Raw genomic sequence first — 19312 nt, forward strand, 5'->3', positions numbered from 1 at the left:
ATATTTCAATAGATTACGAGCAAAATTGTCAAGACATTTAAAGACTGGCTCTTGGTTATGTTCTAGATCAAATTACAAAAGAGCCGTGTATCTTTAAGAGCATGTGTTGTGGATACTTTTTACACCCCAGAATAACTATCTATCAGGGTCCAAAGTGCTATCCCCAAGGCATTTCGGCTTTTTTGTTTTGTTTTCAAGCAAGGGGATCTGTGTTTTTGACAGTCATACCTAGGAGCACAGAACCATTAAATGGTAACAGGAGTTAGCAGGTGCAGCCAGTGAATTGGCGAGAAATCCAGGTGCACCTGAAAAACCATCACGTGTGATCAAAAAGACAGCAGAGGGGTGTAATGTCCTCTCTGTGTCCCGCCCCACACAACAGCCCTTCTTACCTGCATCTCTACATCAGTAAGCTTGCGGGCGTGCTCAGCGGTTTGGTTCAAAAGGCTGGTGCCAATTTCCAACATGGTTGCTGTGTGGTTATGTACAGCACTGAAATGGCTGTCGGACATTTCCATCCTGGCGTTCTCCTGGATGTAGCTCTCCAGCTGTTTGTAAGACACGTTGAAACAAGAGGACAGAGCACAAATGTTTGCATTTAGATGGAGGGGCTAACCAAACCCCCACCGCACCGGCACACGCCTTCTTAGAAAGGGACGCAGTCCGTCAGGGCCAGCCCAAGAGACAAGGCGGCGCCTTCCCCCTGTTCCCTGTATAAAAGCTAACTGGATTGGCAATTGAATCTTCCTCCAACACCGTTCTCTACTGCGCCTGAGAACAGCAGCCTGGCTTTGGGGCAACAGGCACGTCATGTGGCACCCACAGCTCCTCAGCATCTGCTGCCTGAGGCCAGCGCCTCACTCTGCCTAATGACGAGGCCGGCTTTGCAGTCCAGCTTCCGGTTTGCTTTCCTCTTCCCTCAAAATATGTATGTTACCCTGAGCTTCAAGTTCTTCTAAGGACACAATCCCATGCATATTTAGACAGAAAGTGCCTGTTCGGACCTCTTGCTAAGCCATGGTTAGGGCCGCTATCCCTTTTGCAGCAAGGTCATCCTCAGGGGTCCTTCTCCGCGAGCCCCTGCCAAAGGAAGTCAGGCAGGTGGTTACCAGGAGGAGGGCCTTCTCTGCTGTGGCACCCCGGCTGTGGAATGAGCTCCCTAAGGAGGTTCACTTTCTATATATAAATTTTAACTGGTGTTTTAAATTTGTAATTTTGCATTGCTGCTGTTTTTATCTGGTTGAGCTTTTATATTATATTTTATGTTATGGTTTTATACTGTTGTTTTATACTTTGAACGTTTTTAATTTTTGTGAACTGCCCAGAGAGCTCCAGCTATTGGGCGGTATAGAAATGTAATTAACAAATGAATAAATAGTTAGTGAGCATGGTTAAAACGTGACTATGTAGCCACCATGGTTAGGTAAAACACTGTTCACACAGCACGCTAAGCCATCATGGTTAGCTCAGAACACTTGACCATCATGGCTTTGTATGTTGTCTGAACCAGGCCAAAAAAGTCCTACAAATCCCATAATTCTCCAGCCAGCCATGCTGGGAAATGTAGGACCATTTCCCATCTAAATATGCATAAGATTGTGCCCCAAGCTACTTTGCCTTGCACTTGTGATCTTTGGCCAGGTTCATTTCATTTACCTGCAGCCACATCCAACAACTCCTAGAAAGCACTGAGCTCACCTGGCCAACTGAGGGACCCAGGCCAAAGTCAGCAGTTTTATAGATCCAGAAGGATACCTATTGGTCCCTTGGGTCACCTGATCCCTCCTTTGCTGAAAGCCACAGCACCACCTTTTGGCCAGTTGCTGTCATGGCACTGCAGGGCAGCAGTTTCCTTTGCTTTTCCACCCGGTGTGATACCAAGGGAAGAGTGGCCTGGACCTAGTACCAGAGTCCTGGGTTCCAGACTTCTAGTGATGCAAGCAGATTAGGCTGAGTAATAGGCAATAGATCAACAGCCTCTTTTCCTGTGACATAATTAGCGGAATTGTTAGCAATAACAGCTTTCCCAGTAATGAGTTGCTCAGGATGACATAACTGCCTATTAGCTCCTCATCAAGCCACGGTTGGCTCGTGTCCACAAAGAAAGGTCTGCGCATATTTTTGCCAGTTCTAAAAAAAAAAAGTGCTAAAAGAATTATCTCTGCCTCCTACGGTTTTATTTGGCATCTGGCCATGAGGGTAGATTCTTTGTTCAAGGCACCAATTTGAACTCTAACATGGTCAACTCAAAAGCTTCGGGGTGCTTCGGAGTGGCACTGGGCCGGCCTTTTTTATGCTGCCACCGCCTCCTCCGTGATCCTGTCGGCTTCCGCCTCCCTATGTGAGAATAACCAGGCCGCTCACGATTTAAAGATATCATGGGGACCCTGAGTGATTAGTACCTCTATGGCCACAAACTATGGTGGCTGTAGATGTACTAATCAGTCAGAGCCCCCGCAATATCTTAAAATTGCACGCGGCTTGGTTATTCTCACATGCGGCGGCAGCAGAAGCCGGCAGGAGTGAGGAGGAGGAGGCAGTGGCGATGGCAGTGGCAGCAGGTGAGCAGGGAAATGGAGGCTTTTCTGGGTGCCGGCTGCACAGCAATCACCTAGAAAAGTCTGAGTCGCCTCAGAATGCCCAAATCTCGCCTCAGCTTCAGCACCGAGGCAAGGTGGACAACCCCCGAAGCACCCCTGAGGCGAATCGGGGCTGCTTTGGAAGCTCCGAACCAGCCTCCGAGGCGAGTCGGGGGGTCCCCTACACAGCCCTATTATCCAGCTCCTTCCACCATTGGTCAAGTAGAATTGTACACCATATTCTAGATGGCTAGCAATGTGAAACCCTACTATCACCTTACCCTTACATTGACTCTCATTTGCCCTTTTTTTGGCCCATTCACCCAGTTTGGAGAGATTTTTGGAGCCGTATCCTTCCTATGATCGGCCATATTCTCCCTATTCTGGTTCAGCTCTGCTGGCTTCCCATCAGCTTCCAGGCCTTGTTCAAAGAGCAGCTGATGGCCATGTGAAAAGGAGGACAGGGCTCCTGTATATTTAACAGGTAACTAGAAAAGGGGATTTCAGCGGGTGTCGTTTGAACACATGCAGCACCTGGTGAAATTCCCTCTTCGTCACAACAGCTAAAGCTGCAGGAGCCCTGCCCTCTTGACCAGATACAAAAGAGGGCAGGGCTCCTGCAGCTTTAACTGTTGCGACGAAGAGGGAATTTCACCAGGTGCTGCATGCATACAAATGGCACCTGCTGAAATTCCCTTTTTTATACAACTGTTAAAGGTAAAGGAGCCCTGTCCTCCTTTCCATATGGCTGCCCTATCATTGATTGAGGCCTGCATAGGCTCCTTTTAGGATTGGCCAGGGAGCTGCTGATCTATGTTGCATCTTTCACATCTGCACGAGCTGTAAAGGGCACAGAGCCGCCCACCTTCTTCGTAGTGCGTTGTCTGGCCACATCTTTGCTGGGACTTGCCAGTATCTAATAAAAAATGCTGCTCTTCCAGACAATATTCTACCCTAGCTAATGGCAGCTGGAGTGAGTTTCTTTCGACTGGAACTTTTGTTGACATATCTTGGCTGTGTCTGTAGCTGTTTCTGGTTTTAAATTGCATTTTTTTAAATAAAAAAATCTATAGTGCTTTATTTTATTGTATCTGCTTTACTGTGATTGAACACCCTCTGTTTCACAGAGAACATGGTATATACATTTGAAATAAACATGTCAAATAAACAGCAAACTGGGCGTATGATGGCTGCCTCGTTATGGAGATCTATATTTCACAAGGTCTAGGCCAGCGCCAAAAATGTCTCAAGGAAGCCAAACCTAGGTCCTCCCTCTCTCCCTCCCTCCCACACATACACACAGGCCCCCCCCCAAAAGACTTGACTAAAGTCTTGCAGTTGTGTCTTGCAGTTACATCTTTTCTTTTTTCTTTTTTTACTCTAGAATAGGTTCAGGATGCCCAATCCAGATTCGGAAACTAATATGGGAGATAGAGGGGCTTTTAAGATCAGGGGTCCTTGCACCTACTCTAGAGTAGAAATGGGGGGGAGATGTGTCTGTTTGCCCCTGCACCCCAGACAGGCACACACATTCATTTAAATAGTCCCTGTTTGCTGCATCTTGCAGAGGGTGTATCTTGGACAGGTTGTGAGGCATCATTATTGAGTACTATGAGGCGCTGCCAGGCCTTTTGGGAAAGGCTGGAGGAGAGCCAGGAAATCTGGGCAAATCCCCACAAAATGGCTGCCAGCCAGGGGTTGGAGGCTGGAATTCTATGGCCCTTGGCTAAAAGGCTGACAGCACAATCCTATACAAGTCTACTCATAATGGGATTTGTTTAAGTCCCATTCAATGAGACTTACTCCCAGGAAACTGGGTATTAGAGTGCAACGTGAATGAGACCTTTTAGCAATTATACTTCAAACTTAGAGTCTGTGTTTTCCTTATTGGCTGGACTGATGGCTGGTATTTCAGCCAAAGCTTTGTATGTTGTGGCCTGTTTAAATGTTGCCATGGGCATGTAAGACACTTGCTTGGCTGATTATGGCAACTAAATATAATCTCCAAACAATTAAGCAGGGCAGCAACACAGATCCTGTTTTGTTTTCCTTCTTCCTTTGAACCCAAAAGTTCTAGACGTAAGTAGGGCTGCTTCCACTCAAGGGCCTGTCGGTCATCATTGCTGAGACATGGCTTTCCTGCAGTCAGCTAGAAGCAGAATAAAAACGGTGGTTCCACATGGCACCAAAATCCACCAATGCCCATTGCCATGCCCAAAGTCCTGTTCAGTAAATGTCACCTGCAATTTTAATTAGAAGCTTCCGCCTTGCAGCTTCTACCTCTAATAACTTCTTGCTTGACACAGCATTAGTAATGAATTGTTCTTTAATTATGATTGGTTTATTTACATATGGTGATTTGGAGCAAAAGTGCCCCAAACGCTCCAGTGGTGATGGTGCATGTTTACTAATCACAACATAATTGAGTGGCAAATGGAATGGAATCCCCACTCTAGCTCCTGGCTGGCTGGAACCTTGAATAGGAACACTCCTGGAAGGGGATGAGGATACACTGCAACAATTTGTTACAGATCTCACTTGTTCCATCTAATACGGGATTCTAAGCACGCTAATTTGGAAGCAAGACACAACCAATGGGGAGGGAATCTACACGTCGTACTGAAGGCGCTTGCGTGCACCTCCAGTGCGTCCTCAAAACGATGGTGTAGTCGGAGAAAGAAGAGACGGAGGAAGAGGCGGTGGAGGAGGAGGCTGGGTAAGGTGACCAACTGTCAGGATTTCCCCGGATTTGTCCTGGTTTTTGTTCTTTCCATGGTGTCGGGGGGGATTTTCTATAATTTTCAATAATGTCCTGGAACGACACACCTTCCTCTTTAAGGCTGCCATTAGCATGGCAGGAGGGAATGACATGCTTTCTTGAGGCACATCATTCCCCCACCCCGAGCTACAATTGAGGTCTTAAAGGGGAAAGTGGGTCATTTGTGGACATTATAGAAAAGGCCCCAATTGGAGTGGATGGTGGTGGTGCAGAATGAAATCCTTTCCCCTCCTCCACTCCAATCGGGTTCTTTAAGGTGGCGGGGGAATAACGTACTTTCTGCAGGACTCAGAAAGCTGCTTCCCCACACACACACTAGGTGTCCTCTTTTTTGGTTTCCCAAATATAGTCACCCTACGGCTGGGGAACCGGCCGCGTCCTTGCCCCCGCCGCCGCCTCCCTGCCGGCCTCCTGCTGCCGGGGTAAGAGCCACCCGGGTCGAAGGCACACTCCAGACGCAGGCAAGCGCCCCGAAGCTCCACGTATAGACCCTGCCTTTGAGAGGCGGGAAAAGACGCCTTTTCTATTCTCCTCAGTTCTCAACGGGGAGATTCCCAGCTGCTGTTGATCAGCTCGGGATTCTAATACTGAGCGCGCTTACACGCAAGCAAATCCTGTTGAACCCAATTGGGCTTCTGAGTAGACATGCATATAGGATTGCCTTGCTCGTGTCAGGTGTGTGGGAGGTCAAAAAAGAGGGGCATTTCCCTTAAAAGGCGGGAAATGTCGCTATTTTGGAGTTGTGATTGGTGACAGCATAAATTACCAGTTCTCCTGGTCGCTGCTGCTGCCGCTCCCTCTCCCTCTCTCTCTCTCTCTCTCTCTCTCTCTCTCTCACTCTCTCTCACACACACACACACACACACACACACACACACACACACACACACAGTTCAACCAGCCACCGCCGCTGCCCACCTCCCCGCCGGCCTCCTGCTGCCGGGGAAAGAGCCGCCCGGGTCGGAGAGCTCGGCGGAAGAAGGCGCCCGCCTTCTTCCGCCGAGCTCTCCGACCTGGGCGGCTCTTTCCCCAGTAGCAGGAGGCCGGCGGGGAGGTGGCCGGATTCCCCAGCCACCGCCTCCTCTGCCGCCTCTTCCTCTGTCTCTTCGAAGGCAGGATCTACATAATCATTTTGGGGGCGCACTGGAGGCGCACGCAAGCGCCTTCAGTACGACGTGTAGATCCCCTCGGGAATAACTTCGACAAACCCATCTAAACAGAATATTTAAACAATGCTCTTCTATTTTTCAGGTAGCAAACAAAAGTCGTTTCTCATGGGAGTATTTTGTCCTGAACAACGAAAACACAAAACAGCCAAAGTAGGCGATTTCCCCTCCCACTGGGCCAGCTCCCCGCAGATAAACAGGTACACATGCATTCTATCTCCAGGCTGCTGTTGATTCTATGCAATTTCCTGATAATTCTCCAATAAACCCAGGGGAATGGGAACTTTATAATGAAAAGCAGTACCTCACTGCAAGCACCACTGTCATAATTGATCATTTGGGGGGGGGGGTGTTGGGTGTTTGAGAGAGTGGTCTAATGAGGCCCTTAAGGGTCTCCCGCTTCTATAGTTGCAGGCAGCAGGAGGCACCAGCCGGGCCTACGGCATTCCATTCCATCCCTGATTACTGCTGGCGAAGGGGTCCGGGTAGAGATTATGGACTGAAAGGATTGTTCTGTGGGGACCACAACACAGTGCCACACAATAAAACAGAACAGGAAGCAAAGTCCTTAGGAAACAAGATTGCCTGACCGAACATCTGTAATGAGAGAGAGTGCATATTTGGCGCCAGATGTTTGAGGGAAAGGGGAATGACGCAGTTACCTGGGTCCAGCATTGTTAAAGGACCCGCCAACTAACAGCCACCATTGCTGTCTTAGCTTTCACTTGGCGTGGGGCCCAGAGCCGGGATTTCATCTTTGCAATCATTTCATCTTTCTTCTTCTTAAACAAAGATGATGGTTCCATACCGCAGGGTCACCCCAATTCATGCAATCCTTCCCATCATTTTTAGCTGAAAGACTTCTGCAAATCAGGCCTCCTGCGCATACAGGACTTTATGTGGGGTACTGGCCTGCACCCACTCTACCACTGAAAGGACACATAAGAAGAGCCCTGCTGGATCAGACTGAGGGTCCACCTAGTCCAGCATTCTGTTCACACAGAGGCCAACCAGCTTTCGACCAGGGACCAAGAAAGCAGGACATGGTGCAACAGCACCCTCCCACCCCTGTTCCCCAGCAACTAGTGTATATAGGCTTGCTGCCTCTGATACTGGAGGTAGCACATAGCCATCGGGACTAGTAGCCATTGATAGCCTTCTCCACCAGGAATTTATCCACACACCCCTTTAAAGCCATCCACAACTGTGGGCTGCATCTTGTAGTAGTGAATTCCATAGTTTAACTATGTGCTATGGGAATAATAGTGTGACCCTAGGAAAAGGAGGTCAGGGCTCCTGTATCTTTAACAGTTGTATGGAAAAGGGAATTTCAGCAGGTGTCATTTGTATATATGGGGAATCTGGGGAAATTTCCCCATCATCACCATCAGCTTCCAGGCCTTGTTCAAAGAGCAGCTGATGGCCATGTGAAAAGGAGGACAGGGCTCCTGTATATTTAACAGGTAAGTAGAAAAGGGGATTTCAGCGGGTGTCGTTTGAACACATGCAGCACCTGGTGAAATTCCCTCTTCGTCACAACAGCTAAAGCTGCAGAAGCCCTGCCTCCTTTTGTATCTGGTCAAGAGCTTTAACTGTTGTGACGAAGAGGGAATTTCACCAGGTGCTGCATGCATAAAAATGACACCAGCTGAAATTCCCTTCTCTATACATCTGTTAAAGATACAGAAGCCCTGTCCTCCTTTCCATATGGTCACCCTATGAATAATGCAACACATTTATTTACAGGGTGTTACACGGCTCCCTGGCAGGGCTCTTAATGCAGGCCTGCAGCAAGCTTTCTCTTTGGTCAAGGAAGGAGAGAGGGGAGGTGGGGTGGGTGGTCAGGAGGCTGGATTGTGCTTAAAGCGAGAGCACAATATTAACAGAGTACAGCGATGTGCTGCTTCTACCTGAATACCTAAGACAGGGATTCACAGCGTTTTCAGCACTGAGGCTGGGGGCTGGGGATGTGCGCACACATTCACACAGATATGAGCTTGCAAACATGCCTGCTGCTTTGGGGTCACTGGGGGACAGGGAGGCTAATGCGTGTGCAGCATTAATAGCATGGAAGCAGCAATGGGATTGCACAGACCCTGAAGGAGCAGGTTCGTAGCTTGGGGGTTCTTTTAGATCCATCATTGTCACTTGAGGCTCAGGTGACCTCAGTGGCACAGAGTGCCTTTTACAAACTCCGGTTAATGGCCCAGGTATGCCCCTATCTGGACAAGGATAACCTGGCTTCAGTTGTCCATGCTCTGATAACCTCCAAGTTAGATTACTGCAATGCACTCTACGTAGGGCTGCCTTTGAAGACAGTTCGGAAGCCGCAACTCGTGCAAAATGCAGCAGCCAGATTGATTTCGGGAACCAGACGGTTCAACCATATAACACCTGCTCTGGTCTGCTTGCACTGGCTGCCTGTATGTTTCCGAGCCCAATTCATGGTGCTGGTTTTGACTTATAAAGCCTTACACGGCTTGGGACCACAATACCTGACGGAATGCCTCTCCCGACGTGAATATACCCGGTCACTACGTTCAACATCTAAGGTCCTCCTCCAGGTGCCTACTCCGAGAGAGGCTCGGAGTGTGGCAACGAGGGACAGGGCCTGTTCAGTGGTGGCCCCCAGACTATGGAACAATCTCCCTGACGAGGCTCGCCTGGCGTCAACGCTGCTATCTTTCTGGCACCAGGTTAAGACTTTCCTCTTTGCCCAGGCATATGGCGGCACATCTTAATCACTCACATGTTTATTTTTAATGGTTTTTAATGCTTTATGTATGCATATTCTGTGTTTTAGAATTTTAAATTTTGTTTACTTATTTCTGTATCAATTTTAGAATTTCTGTAAACCGCCCAGAGAGCTCTAGCTATGGGGGATGGTATATAAATGTAATAAATAAATAAATCCCACAGGCAGCAGGAACTCTGCAGCAGGAAGGGTCATGAGAGCCGCACAACAGGCCTCGTGGGCGGCGGCGGGCTGCATGCAGCTCACAGTTGTGCACCCCTGATCTAAGAGAATCAGTGGTACTGGGGCTTATATTACTTTCACAAAACTAGTTCAAAGGAAGTTGAGAGCTGCTCCCAAATAGCATTTTTAAGAGTGCGTTTAAAATTCTAAAATTACAGAGCCGTTAAAATTCCGGACATTTTCTAAATTGATTCCTAAAATACTAGACTAGACAAAGGGCAGTATATGCAACGCATTCCTAAAAATACCACCCTCTCTCTTCTTCCTTTCGCTTCTATCAGTCTCTTTCCCTGCCAGTAATAAACTGATAAGCCCGTTGCACTGTTATTTTAAGAACAGGAGCAGCAGTCAAACAATTAGCACACTGGGAACAGGACAGAGCCATAAGCACACTCATTGTGGGGAAACTGCCTGGTCTCGCCCTGTCGTTAAAATGTGGCCCGAGGTTACAAGCAGAGAAGTCACTGTGACCATCCTACCATGTATTCCTGAGTCACATCCACTGGGCTTCCGGATCTGAGTTGCCAACTGACCAGGAATAAAATGGCCTGGCTTACTCGTGAGCCTTTAACAGCAGTTTTGATCTGCAGAAATAAGTAGGTGATACCTCCCATAGACGGTGATGTCTGGAGATCAAGTTCCAAGCAGAGGAGCACAGAAACAGGCAAAGGTTAGCAAGACATTTGCCAGTGTGGTGTAGTGGTTAGAGTGCTGAACTGAGGGTCAGGAGGTCTAGACCTAATCTACACCAAGCAGGATATTGCACTATGAAAGCAGTATGAAAGCGGTATATAAAAGGCAGGAGCCACACTACTGCTTTATAGCGGTATTGAAATGCACTGACAACTGAGCAGGAGGTTGGACTAGATAGCCTTATAGGCACCTTCCAACTCTACTGTTCTATGATTCTATAACTGTTGGGCCCATGACACATACCATATACCACTTCCATACTGCTATATCCTGTTTGGTGTGGCTCCTGCCTTTTATACACCGCTTTCATAGTGCAATATCCTGCTTGGGTTTGATGAGGTCCTGGATTCTAATCCCACATGGCCAGGAAGCTCGCTGAGTGACTTCAGACCAGTCACTGAGTCTCAGCCTCACAGGCTGGTAAATATTGTTGTAAAGATAAATGTGTTGGGGGGACTATGTAAAACCCTTTGGGTTCCTTTTAAGAAGGAAAAAGTTGGGATATAAATATAATAAATAAATAAATAAACAGGAAGACCCACATGGTTTTTATTAGGGGATTAGGTATAGTTGCTGTCACTGCCAAGGAGACTGACAGGTCCCTGCGATTAAGCTAATTTTGGGTGGGAAATTTGTAGACTCAGCATCTTCGCTGGAACACCTTCCATGAACCCAGAATTGGAGCCTGAAGGCATCGTTGTTGATGCCAAAAAGTCGCCCTGTTCAGGCTGTGGCAAAAGAAGGAGGGGCCCAACATGGCCAGGATAATTTACACAAAAGGTGGCAATGCATAAATAACAGTGAGGGGTGTCACCCATTGGGACTGTTGGGGCAGAGGGCAGGGCAGTGAATAGTAGGTGGAGCCAAGGAGTCACAGTGATGCAAGGGAGCAACCCATTGCACAGAAAAGGGAAATTGAGGCAAATTAACTTTGAGATTATGACTGCAAAGCAGAGGATTGGGTAAGGGGAGATCCACAGAGGAATGCTCCTTTTGATCCATGTTTTTCTGTTCCAATAACAATCCCCATTGCAGAGAAGAGAAACTAAGGCAAATCACTTCAAGACCATTTGTGCAAAGTAGGGGGTGTTGCTCTCTTTTTTTTATCGACACGCGCACATACACTCTCTTACTCTCTTTCTTAAACTTACTTTCTCAGTTTAAGCACATGGGGCCCCAATCCAGATTGGCGCTGCCCCGCCCACACAAAGCAACACGCTCCTCCCGGTTAAAAAGGTGCATTGTGACATCCTTGGGCTCTTATCCTCTTCTTTACCCTGGCACTCCACAGCGGCCTTCCCCAACCCAGCTGTGTGGATGGTAGTCCATCACATCTGGAAGGCATCCCATAGGGGAAGGGCTGAAGCAAAGGGCCAACTACTCGTGGCCAATTGCACTTTTACCCCTGAGGAAGGAAAGCAAGAGGGCTTCCAGGATGTGGGCTCCTAGCGCTACCCGTCGGCTGGTGCTCGTTAGGGCTGGTGGGGTGACGAAGGGCAGCGATGAAGGCGCTCAAGATTCTGCAGAGATTATCAGAGGAGGGCAGGAGAAGTTCATGCATGGCCATCCACAACGGCATGCCATACCTTCGAGCAAATGTACCTGGTTATGGGAGGATTTCTCTGCCACAAATAGGTGCGGGAGGGGCTGTCTACATGTGGGGAAAGCCCCACGGTGGCTGCAAATCTGCTCTGCGTCAGTTATGTGACGCAGCCACCGTTTGGCAGCCATTGTGGGGCTTTCCTGTGAAGCAGCGCAGAAAATAAGTCGGGGACTTACCCCGACTTTTTCTGTGGCAGGGATGTCAGTACATCTCTTCCACTGTCTGACCTCACTCCATGGCCGATCCAGGAGGTGGTCTTGGTGGAAGGTGACCGGTGATTGGTTACTGGAAACCAGGAAGAGAGCAGGGGGGGTGCTCCAGGACCTGGATGACCACCGGAAACCCCGCACACCCTCCTTGGCATCGTGATTACCCTGGGTAAATAAAACCACAGGGTTTGGGGGGAAGGCAGTGCCAACTCAACACCGCAAAGACAGCCCTGAAGAAGCAGAGGGTCACCACCTTATTTGCCCCACATATAGAGCCGCCTCTGGCTATTCTGTCTTTCGCGCCCTAATGGATTTTTCAGGGTAAAATTAAAAAGATGGAAGAAGCGGTGGGAAAACACATAAAAGTCCCATGAATGGGGCCGGGCAATTGCGCAATAAAAAGCCTCATCAAGAAGCACCGGAACAGAGGATTTGGATGAAACAAAGATCAGTTGTTTCCAGCCCAAAGGATCAACCACGATAAGCAAAGCTTGCCTATCTTGGGATGTTACCCTGGCTACTTTTCCCCCTCCATCATCATCATCATCATCATCATCATCATCATCATCATCATACTTTATATGGTGATTTGCGAGAATGTTTAAAACATTTCCCATATGTCATCTTGTCATAACCCTCACAACAAATCTCTGCGCTAAGGCTCTATTAATATCCCCATATTGCAGGTTGGGGCCGAGGCGAGAACAGCTTGCCGACGGCTGCCCAGTAACTTCATGACAAAAGCGAGATCCAAACAGACTGTCCAGTTCGTGACTCTATTAGCCGCTGTGTCCTCTAGGTGCATGATGACGCCACACTCCACCCGTGCACAGCCTGTGCTGCTGTGCAGCTCCCATGCACGCCATTGGGGCACATGCAGGAGAACTTCCCACCGGGGCCCTGGAAATGATTGTACACACAGGACATCCAAAACTCTAGTCTGGGAGGGGTTTAGGCATGGAGTGCCAGTGCCTGAGGCTGCAACCTTGCGGAAGCTAAGCATGTCTGGATGGCTGCTTGAAAACCCCACGTTCACCACCTTGAGCCCCGTGATTAAGGAAAGGTGGGGTATAAAGGTAATAATAGATATATTGTTGAGTGCTTTTGGTATGTACACACACACAAACAGAGAGAGAGAGAGAGAGAGAGAGAGAGAATGCAGTGGTACCTTTTTCTACAGTCACTGCCCCATGTGCTTCTGGGTAGTGGTGGAGCTTATTTTTATTAAAACTTTCTTAGATGCCTTTTTAAAATGAAAATAAAAAGTCTCAGGGCGAGTTACATTAGAATTAAAGCATATAAAACATAAAACAGCTACAACATGCCATCGCTGTCACTGTTGGGAGAACCATAGCATAGTTAAAACATCAGTGACAACCATAAACAATTCAAATAATGCATTAAACAGCCCATGAGATGCCATAAAATGTGTCAGAACAGAGGAAAGTCTTAACCGGGCACCAAAAAGATGACGATGTCGGTGGCAGGTAGGTCTCTTTGAGGAGAGCATTCCACAATTGCGGGGCCACCACTGAAAAGGCCCTTTCTCTAGTTGCTACCCTCCAAACTTCCCTCGGGGGAGCAACTCAGAGGAAGGCCTTAGATGTTGATCGTAGGGTACAGATGGGTCCATACCTGCTGTAGCTAAAGCACGGATCAAGAGCACTGGAAGCCCCCACCCCTTGCTAGCCCAAGCCCCCAGTCTTACCTTCTGCAGCCATTGGGTATTGTTCTCCATGATGTTTTCCAGCTGCTGAAACTTTTTGACAGGCCACGTGGCCTCGGCTAGGGATGCAGCATCCCTCTGGAGTGAGTTCGAAACCTGGTACTCCGATGCTGGGGAGTCACAGCCCCCAATTTCTGGCAGCAGGAAAGTGTAGGCACAAGGTCCATGTTGCACCCGATGCTGCAGTCTTTCCGGAGCGTCTCTCCCCTTCGCGTGGGGGCCGACCCCCAAAGCCACCGAACCCATCCCTGCCCACACAGGCAGCAAGAGACAGGTCAGTCCTCTCCAGCATCCCATATTGCAGTCCTGTCTCAGAAAGTTTTCCGGGATATCTGAACTTCAGCCCCACACTGTGACCTACAACACCTCCTCCTAGTGCAGATGCGTGAGTTCTCCAATCAACTCGATTTCAAGAATTCTGCGTCTGCACATAGGGAAGCCTTTCCAAGTGCTTCTCTGGTCTCTGGCTCATGTCCTCCTGACAACTGCAGGAAGTTTTATGATGATGATTTTTAAGCCCTCCCAACATCTCCCTTTTCTCCCCCCTCCCTCCATCCTTCCCTTGCCCCCTGCAGGTTTTGGAACACAGCCCGGCTTATTTTAAAGATGCTTTGTCTCTTTGCTCGCTGAGTCAAGCTCTACTTCTGATGAGATAATTAGACCACAAGAATGTACACTCCGAAGTCAACAGCATACTCCTAATTTCCTTGGCCAGCTGGGCAGGGGAAGGAAACATATTCTCTTCCCAAACCCAGCACTTAGGATGTGGCTGCGCAGAAGCTCTCTGTGGTTTTTACTTTGGTGCAAAAGGGGGGAAAAACATGTGAGAAAATCCCCAAAGAAGCAGGAATGACTTGACATGGGAAACTTAACATTAAAAGTTAGCATTTATGGAAGAGAATATGCCATGCTTAAGTCTGCAGTCCTAAGCACACTGACCAGGGGGTTAGCCCCATTGAACACAGCGAGACTTCTGAGTATAGAAATGCAATGCAATGCAAAAAAACCCTTTGTGTCCAGGAAATTCAAGTTCTGTGAGAAGGAGAGCAGAATTCTGGAATCTGAGTGTAAGCTTAGGACGGAAGGACACCTGTCAATGAGACGCTACCTCTATAGCCCAATTAATGCAGTTTAAGATTCTACATTTGCCCCACAAAATCGAGATTTATGTCAAGTCTACACAGCCTTAATTGACTACGTGTGCCATGGGAGTCTTCGATGAGTCTGCTGCACTTGTACTGGCATAATTTATGCAACAGGAGCATTCAAGAAATGTGTTTTTAAACTGCATCAGCATCAGAAGATCTCTCTGTGTAGAGTGGGCCTTCGTTTTAATTGTGAATAATTATGTGACTTTTGACAGGGGTGTGGGTGGTGGTGTTAAATGAATCTTATTCTTTTAGCTACAGCACAGGCTTCTAGTTTTTGGGGCTAGACCATCATTTTTTTCACTTCCCCACAACCTACCAGGAAACTGTTGGTCCAGTGGCATCATTGCATATACAAATTTATATCAATCTGCCTTCTTTTTTTGGTGATGCATTTCTTTTTCTTTTTTCTGTGGCCACCCTGCTCAGAAGTGAATATGAGCAGCATGTCTACTCTCAAGTAAGCATGACTGGATCACTCAGCAGCTTCTTCCCCAAACTCTGTCCTTCTCTCTTCCAGGGGAAAGCTCTTATCTCCGATCAGTAACTGATTGGAGATAAGAGCTGCTCTTTGCTGAGTGCTGAGAAATAAAGTCTTTTTCAGTGTTCAGCAGGAAAAACCATTATAGCAGCTGGGAAGAAAAAAAACCAATAGGAAAAGCGTGGAGAGAACAGGTTAAAGGCAAGAGGGGCAGGATTTTAGAAGGGAACATGCTGTTTGTTTTCCGTCTCTGTTTTCTGCCTTGGTTCCCAGCCCAGGTGAGATCATTTCTTGCAATGTACAACTTTCTTTTTCCCTTTTTGCTTTGGAAACCTCTCTTTATTTAGTTAACTTCATTTCAGGGCTAAACTACATGTGGCATTAAATGTATTAAATCCTAATATTTTTAATTTACTCTAGTGTAAGTGCACACGCCCCCTCCATCTCGATTGGGACCAACACACACAGGACACTTTATTCCTTTACATAACCCTCCCCTCCTTCAAATGCAGGGTCTAAAGAAAGGAAGAAAAAACTCTATTGGCAGCAAAAAGGATTTTGCAATTACGATGCCTGAGAAATGTAAGCACCACAAATGCAAAATCTTTTTCTTCTTTTTAGTTTTTTGAGTTTAGTAAAGACTGAGAAGTAGCTTTGAGCAGGGTGGTGGGCGGGTGGGTGTGGAATTTTAAATGAAACTGAAGCCCACCTTTTGAAAAGGCATCACCCAAGTGTGATCACGTGCAAGATCTCTGATTGACATCTGGATCTGCGTTTTTTGATGTGCTTGTGAACAGAGGAAATTCAGGAACTGCATCAGTGTTGCGGAGCTAGGAGCTTGCAGTAAAGGCCGGGGGGGGGGGGTTTACATTCTTAGAGTAACTGGGGATGATCAGCAAGGACTAAACACTTGATTAGCAGAAGACCAGGATCAACCTCACTGTTATTGATTTACTTATTTGTGTGCTTAAAATATTTCTGGGCTGCCTTTCAGAGCAAAAAGCCTTCCCAAAGGCGGTGTGCATAAAATAAAACATAAGTACGACATATTATTTCCATAAAACAATAATTTAAAACAGCAGTTAAAATATCTCACAGAGCTCAGTACACTCATAAAAAACTACCTAAACCATTAGAAAACAACTTAAAATCTGCAATATTGTAGCCATTAAAACCAGAAAATCATCCCAGCTTTTCAACTAACATCTCAGCTAAAAGGAATTAGAAACAAATTGGTTTCCAAGGCCAGTTTAAAAGCCAGGATTGTTGGGGCCTACCTCTCCCAGCTCAAAGGTAGATTGCAGTTCTTGTCAAATAACACAGAAATACACATGAAAACCAACTTAAAACCATATAACTTAAAAGCAGTAATAGTATAATGAGTAGGGCTGCGCACAGACCCCCAATTCACTTCAGATCCCGATTCGGACCTTCCGAATCCAGCCGGATTTGCTTCAGATCAATTCAGACCCGGTCCGCTTTGCCTCGGATCCAAGTCTGAATTGAGGTTCGTATGTCCAGATTATGTCCTCGGAAGATCTATGCCCATCAGGAGCGGGGATTTTTAAAAAACACACACAAACAAACTCATGTTTTGTGTTCCGAGCGTTCGTGCACTCCTTCGCCTTTAAAAAAAAATATGGCTGCCATGATGTCGCGTGCCACGCGTAGATGAGGGCGACGATCTGGCGATCATAAAATTGCGAGATTGTTGCCCTCCAACCCACTCGTCTAGCCGTGGCCAGAGGAAGTGCAACGCTGGAAAAAGACAAACAGAACTAAAACTGGAGGAAGGGGAAGGCGAGTTTTTTTGTTTTGTTTTGAAAAAACCTCACAGTTTTCGCACGAGCGCTTGTGCGCTCCTTCTCGTTTAAAAAACAAAATGGTGGCTGCAATGTCGCATGCCACGTGTAGATGAGAGCAATGATCTCGCAATTATAAAATCATGAGATCATCACCCTCCGACCCCCTTGTCTAGCCACGGCCCAAGTCTCCAACCACAAGCCTAAGCTAGCTGCCACCCAGTCCAAATCAGTGATCCTACTCCTACCAAGTCTCTACCCACAATGAGTAAGAATGGAAGATCTCCTGATTGTCCTTAAGCCCTACTCCACCATTGTGATTGGAGGCTGCTGGAGAGAATTGGGAGACTTCAGGAGGATTGGGGGATGAAGCTGTCAATTAACAGCAAATTTCCCTCTGCAAGCTCCTTTTCCCCCTCCCAAATTTAAAGAAAAAGCCATTCCAAGCTCAGACAAGCTGTCTGCACTGAAAAACACATCCGAATCTCCCAATCAATCTGAATCAATTTGGACCTAACTGACCCACTTTGGATCAATTTGGGTCTTCCGAATCACCCCGCCTCACCTCAGATTTGGGACTCCGATCCGAAGCAATGCACAGCCCTAATAATGAGCAGTGCAATTTTAGCCTGGCACCACAAAGATAACCTGGGCACAGGGCAAATGCCTTTGGGGAGAAAGTTCTAGAGGGCATCTCTACATTAACAACAACAACAACAACACCCTTACCAGGTCTCGGATCTTTTTGGATTCACAATAACAAACATGAGATTTTGAATGGAAAAAGGAAGGCTATTGCAGCCTATCCTTTTCAATGAAACAGTATCATCTAGTGGCGGAATAAATCTATCATAAATTAGATAGCGAATTATCTCTTGTGTTTTTAAAACACAGAATTACTGTGAGAAACTGCTGGAGATGTCCTGGCTGTTATCAATGTCATGTAATCAACCCGCAAACTTCCATGAGTGGCAAACTTCTGTCAATTGCGCATTTAGAGAATTTGTGAACCACCCAGGGAGCTTCGGCTATTGGGCGGTATAAAAATGCAATAAATAAATAAATAAATAGAGAAACCCACAAACATGAAAAAAGGCCCTGCCTTTGCTATCCACCCATTTAACTTTCAAAGATGTCCATACCTGGAGCTGGTATGAATCACCCAAAAAGAGGATAGTGATCTGTATAAAATTTGCACATTCTAATTCATACATATAGGTGCAAATTTAGAAATAATTATTGCAATTTAAATATAAATGCAATCCATCTCACAATAGTATGGAAGAGTTTGAGCAGGTGACCTGTGTTACCTGATGTTTGGTCTGTAGCCCAGGTGCTAATTGTTGGCGGGTAATAATTCTGATGGTTCTTTATCTTTAAATCAGAATTGGACAGCCTTTCAAATAGAGGACTTCTTCAAATACAGGCCAGACACATTGCCACAGTAGCAGACGGGAAGTTTCGTACGAGAACAAACAGCCTTAGGCAGGGTACCATAAGCGGGCAGCAATTTGTCAAGTATGTCCTTTTATTATATGTTTTACCATCAGTGAAGGAAGAGAAAGGACTTGGATTTTATGATGCAGGACCAAAATATTTGGGGCCATCTCTGTGGAAGACAATAGTTGGGGTTAAAAGGTTACTGGGGGGAGGGGGAGGGGGTCTCTGTCGCCCCTGTCCCCTTGGAATCCCTCCCCCAAGGCTATGAGTACATTTGATCTGTGTAAAAGAGGGGTCTCTCCTTACACTTCAACAATTCTGTGAATGAGAAAAGGTCTGGAATCATCCATAGAAGGAACGTTGGAAGGTGCAGCTTTTTCCACCTCTGTGCTGCAGAAACTGGTAAAGATGCACTTGGACACAACCCTATGCCTGTTTAGACAGGGGGGTGGAAGTCCTACAACTCCCAGCAGGCCCAGCCCCGTGGCTGGCTGGAGCATGCTGAAAGTTGTAGGGCTCATCTACACCAAGCAGGATATTCTACTATGAAAGTGGTAAATAAAAGGCAGGAGCCACACTGCTGCTTTATAGCAGTGCTGAAGTGCAGTGACAACTGTTGGAGCCCATGACACATGCCATATATCACTTTCATACCGCCTTCATAGTGTTATATCCTGCTTGGTATAGATCAGTGGTTCCCAAAGTGGGC

The 19312-nt window shown here is 47.1% G+C and overlaps 1 protein-coding gene across 1 annotated transcript in view; it reads right to left on the reverse strand.

Annotated features, from left to right (window-relative positions):
- LOC134408477 (angiopoietin-2-like) overlaps positions 1–14194 on the reverse strand; it is a 32831-nt gene extending 18637 nt beyond the window's left edge. Inside the window, exons 1-2 of the mRNA XM_063140776.1 lie at positions 13715–14194; positions 393–548 (exon numbers count right to left, since the gene is read on the reverse strand). Coding sequence (XP_062996846.1) covers positions 393–548; positions 13715–14029 — 471 coding nt within the window. The 5' untranslated portion in view covers positions 14030–14194. The remainder of the gene's footprint in view (positions 1–392; positions 549–13714) is intronic.
- Positions 14195–19312: the final 5118 nt, after the last annotated feature.

The sequence above is a fragment of the Elgaria multicarinata genome, chromosome 13 (genome assembly GCF_023053635.1).
Source record: "Elgaria multicarinata webbii isolate HBS135686 ecotype San Diego chromosome 13, rElgMul1.1.pri, whole genome shotgun sequence".
Taxonomy (NCBI): Eukaryota; Metazoa; Chordata; class Lepidosauria; order Squamata; family Anguidae; genus Elgaria; species Elgaria multicarinata.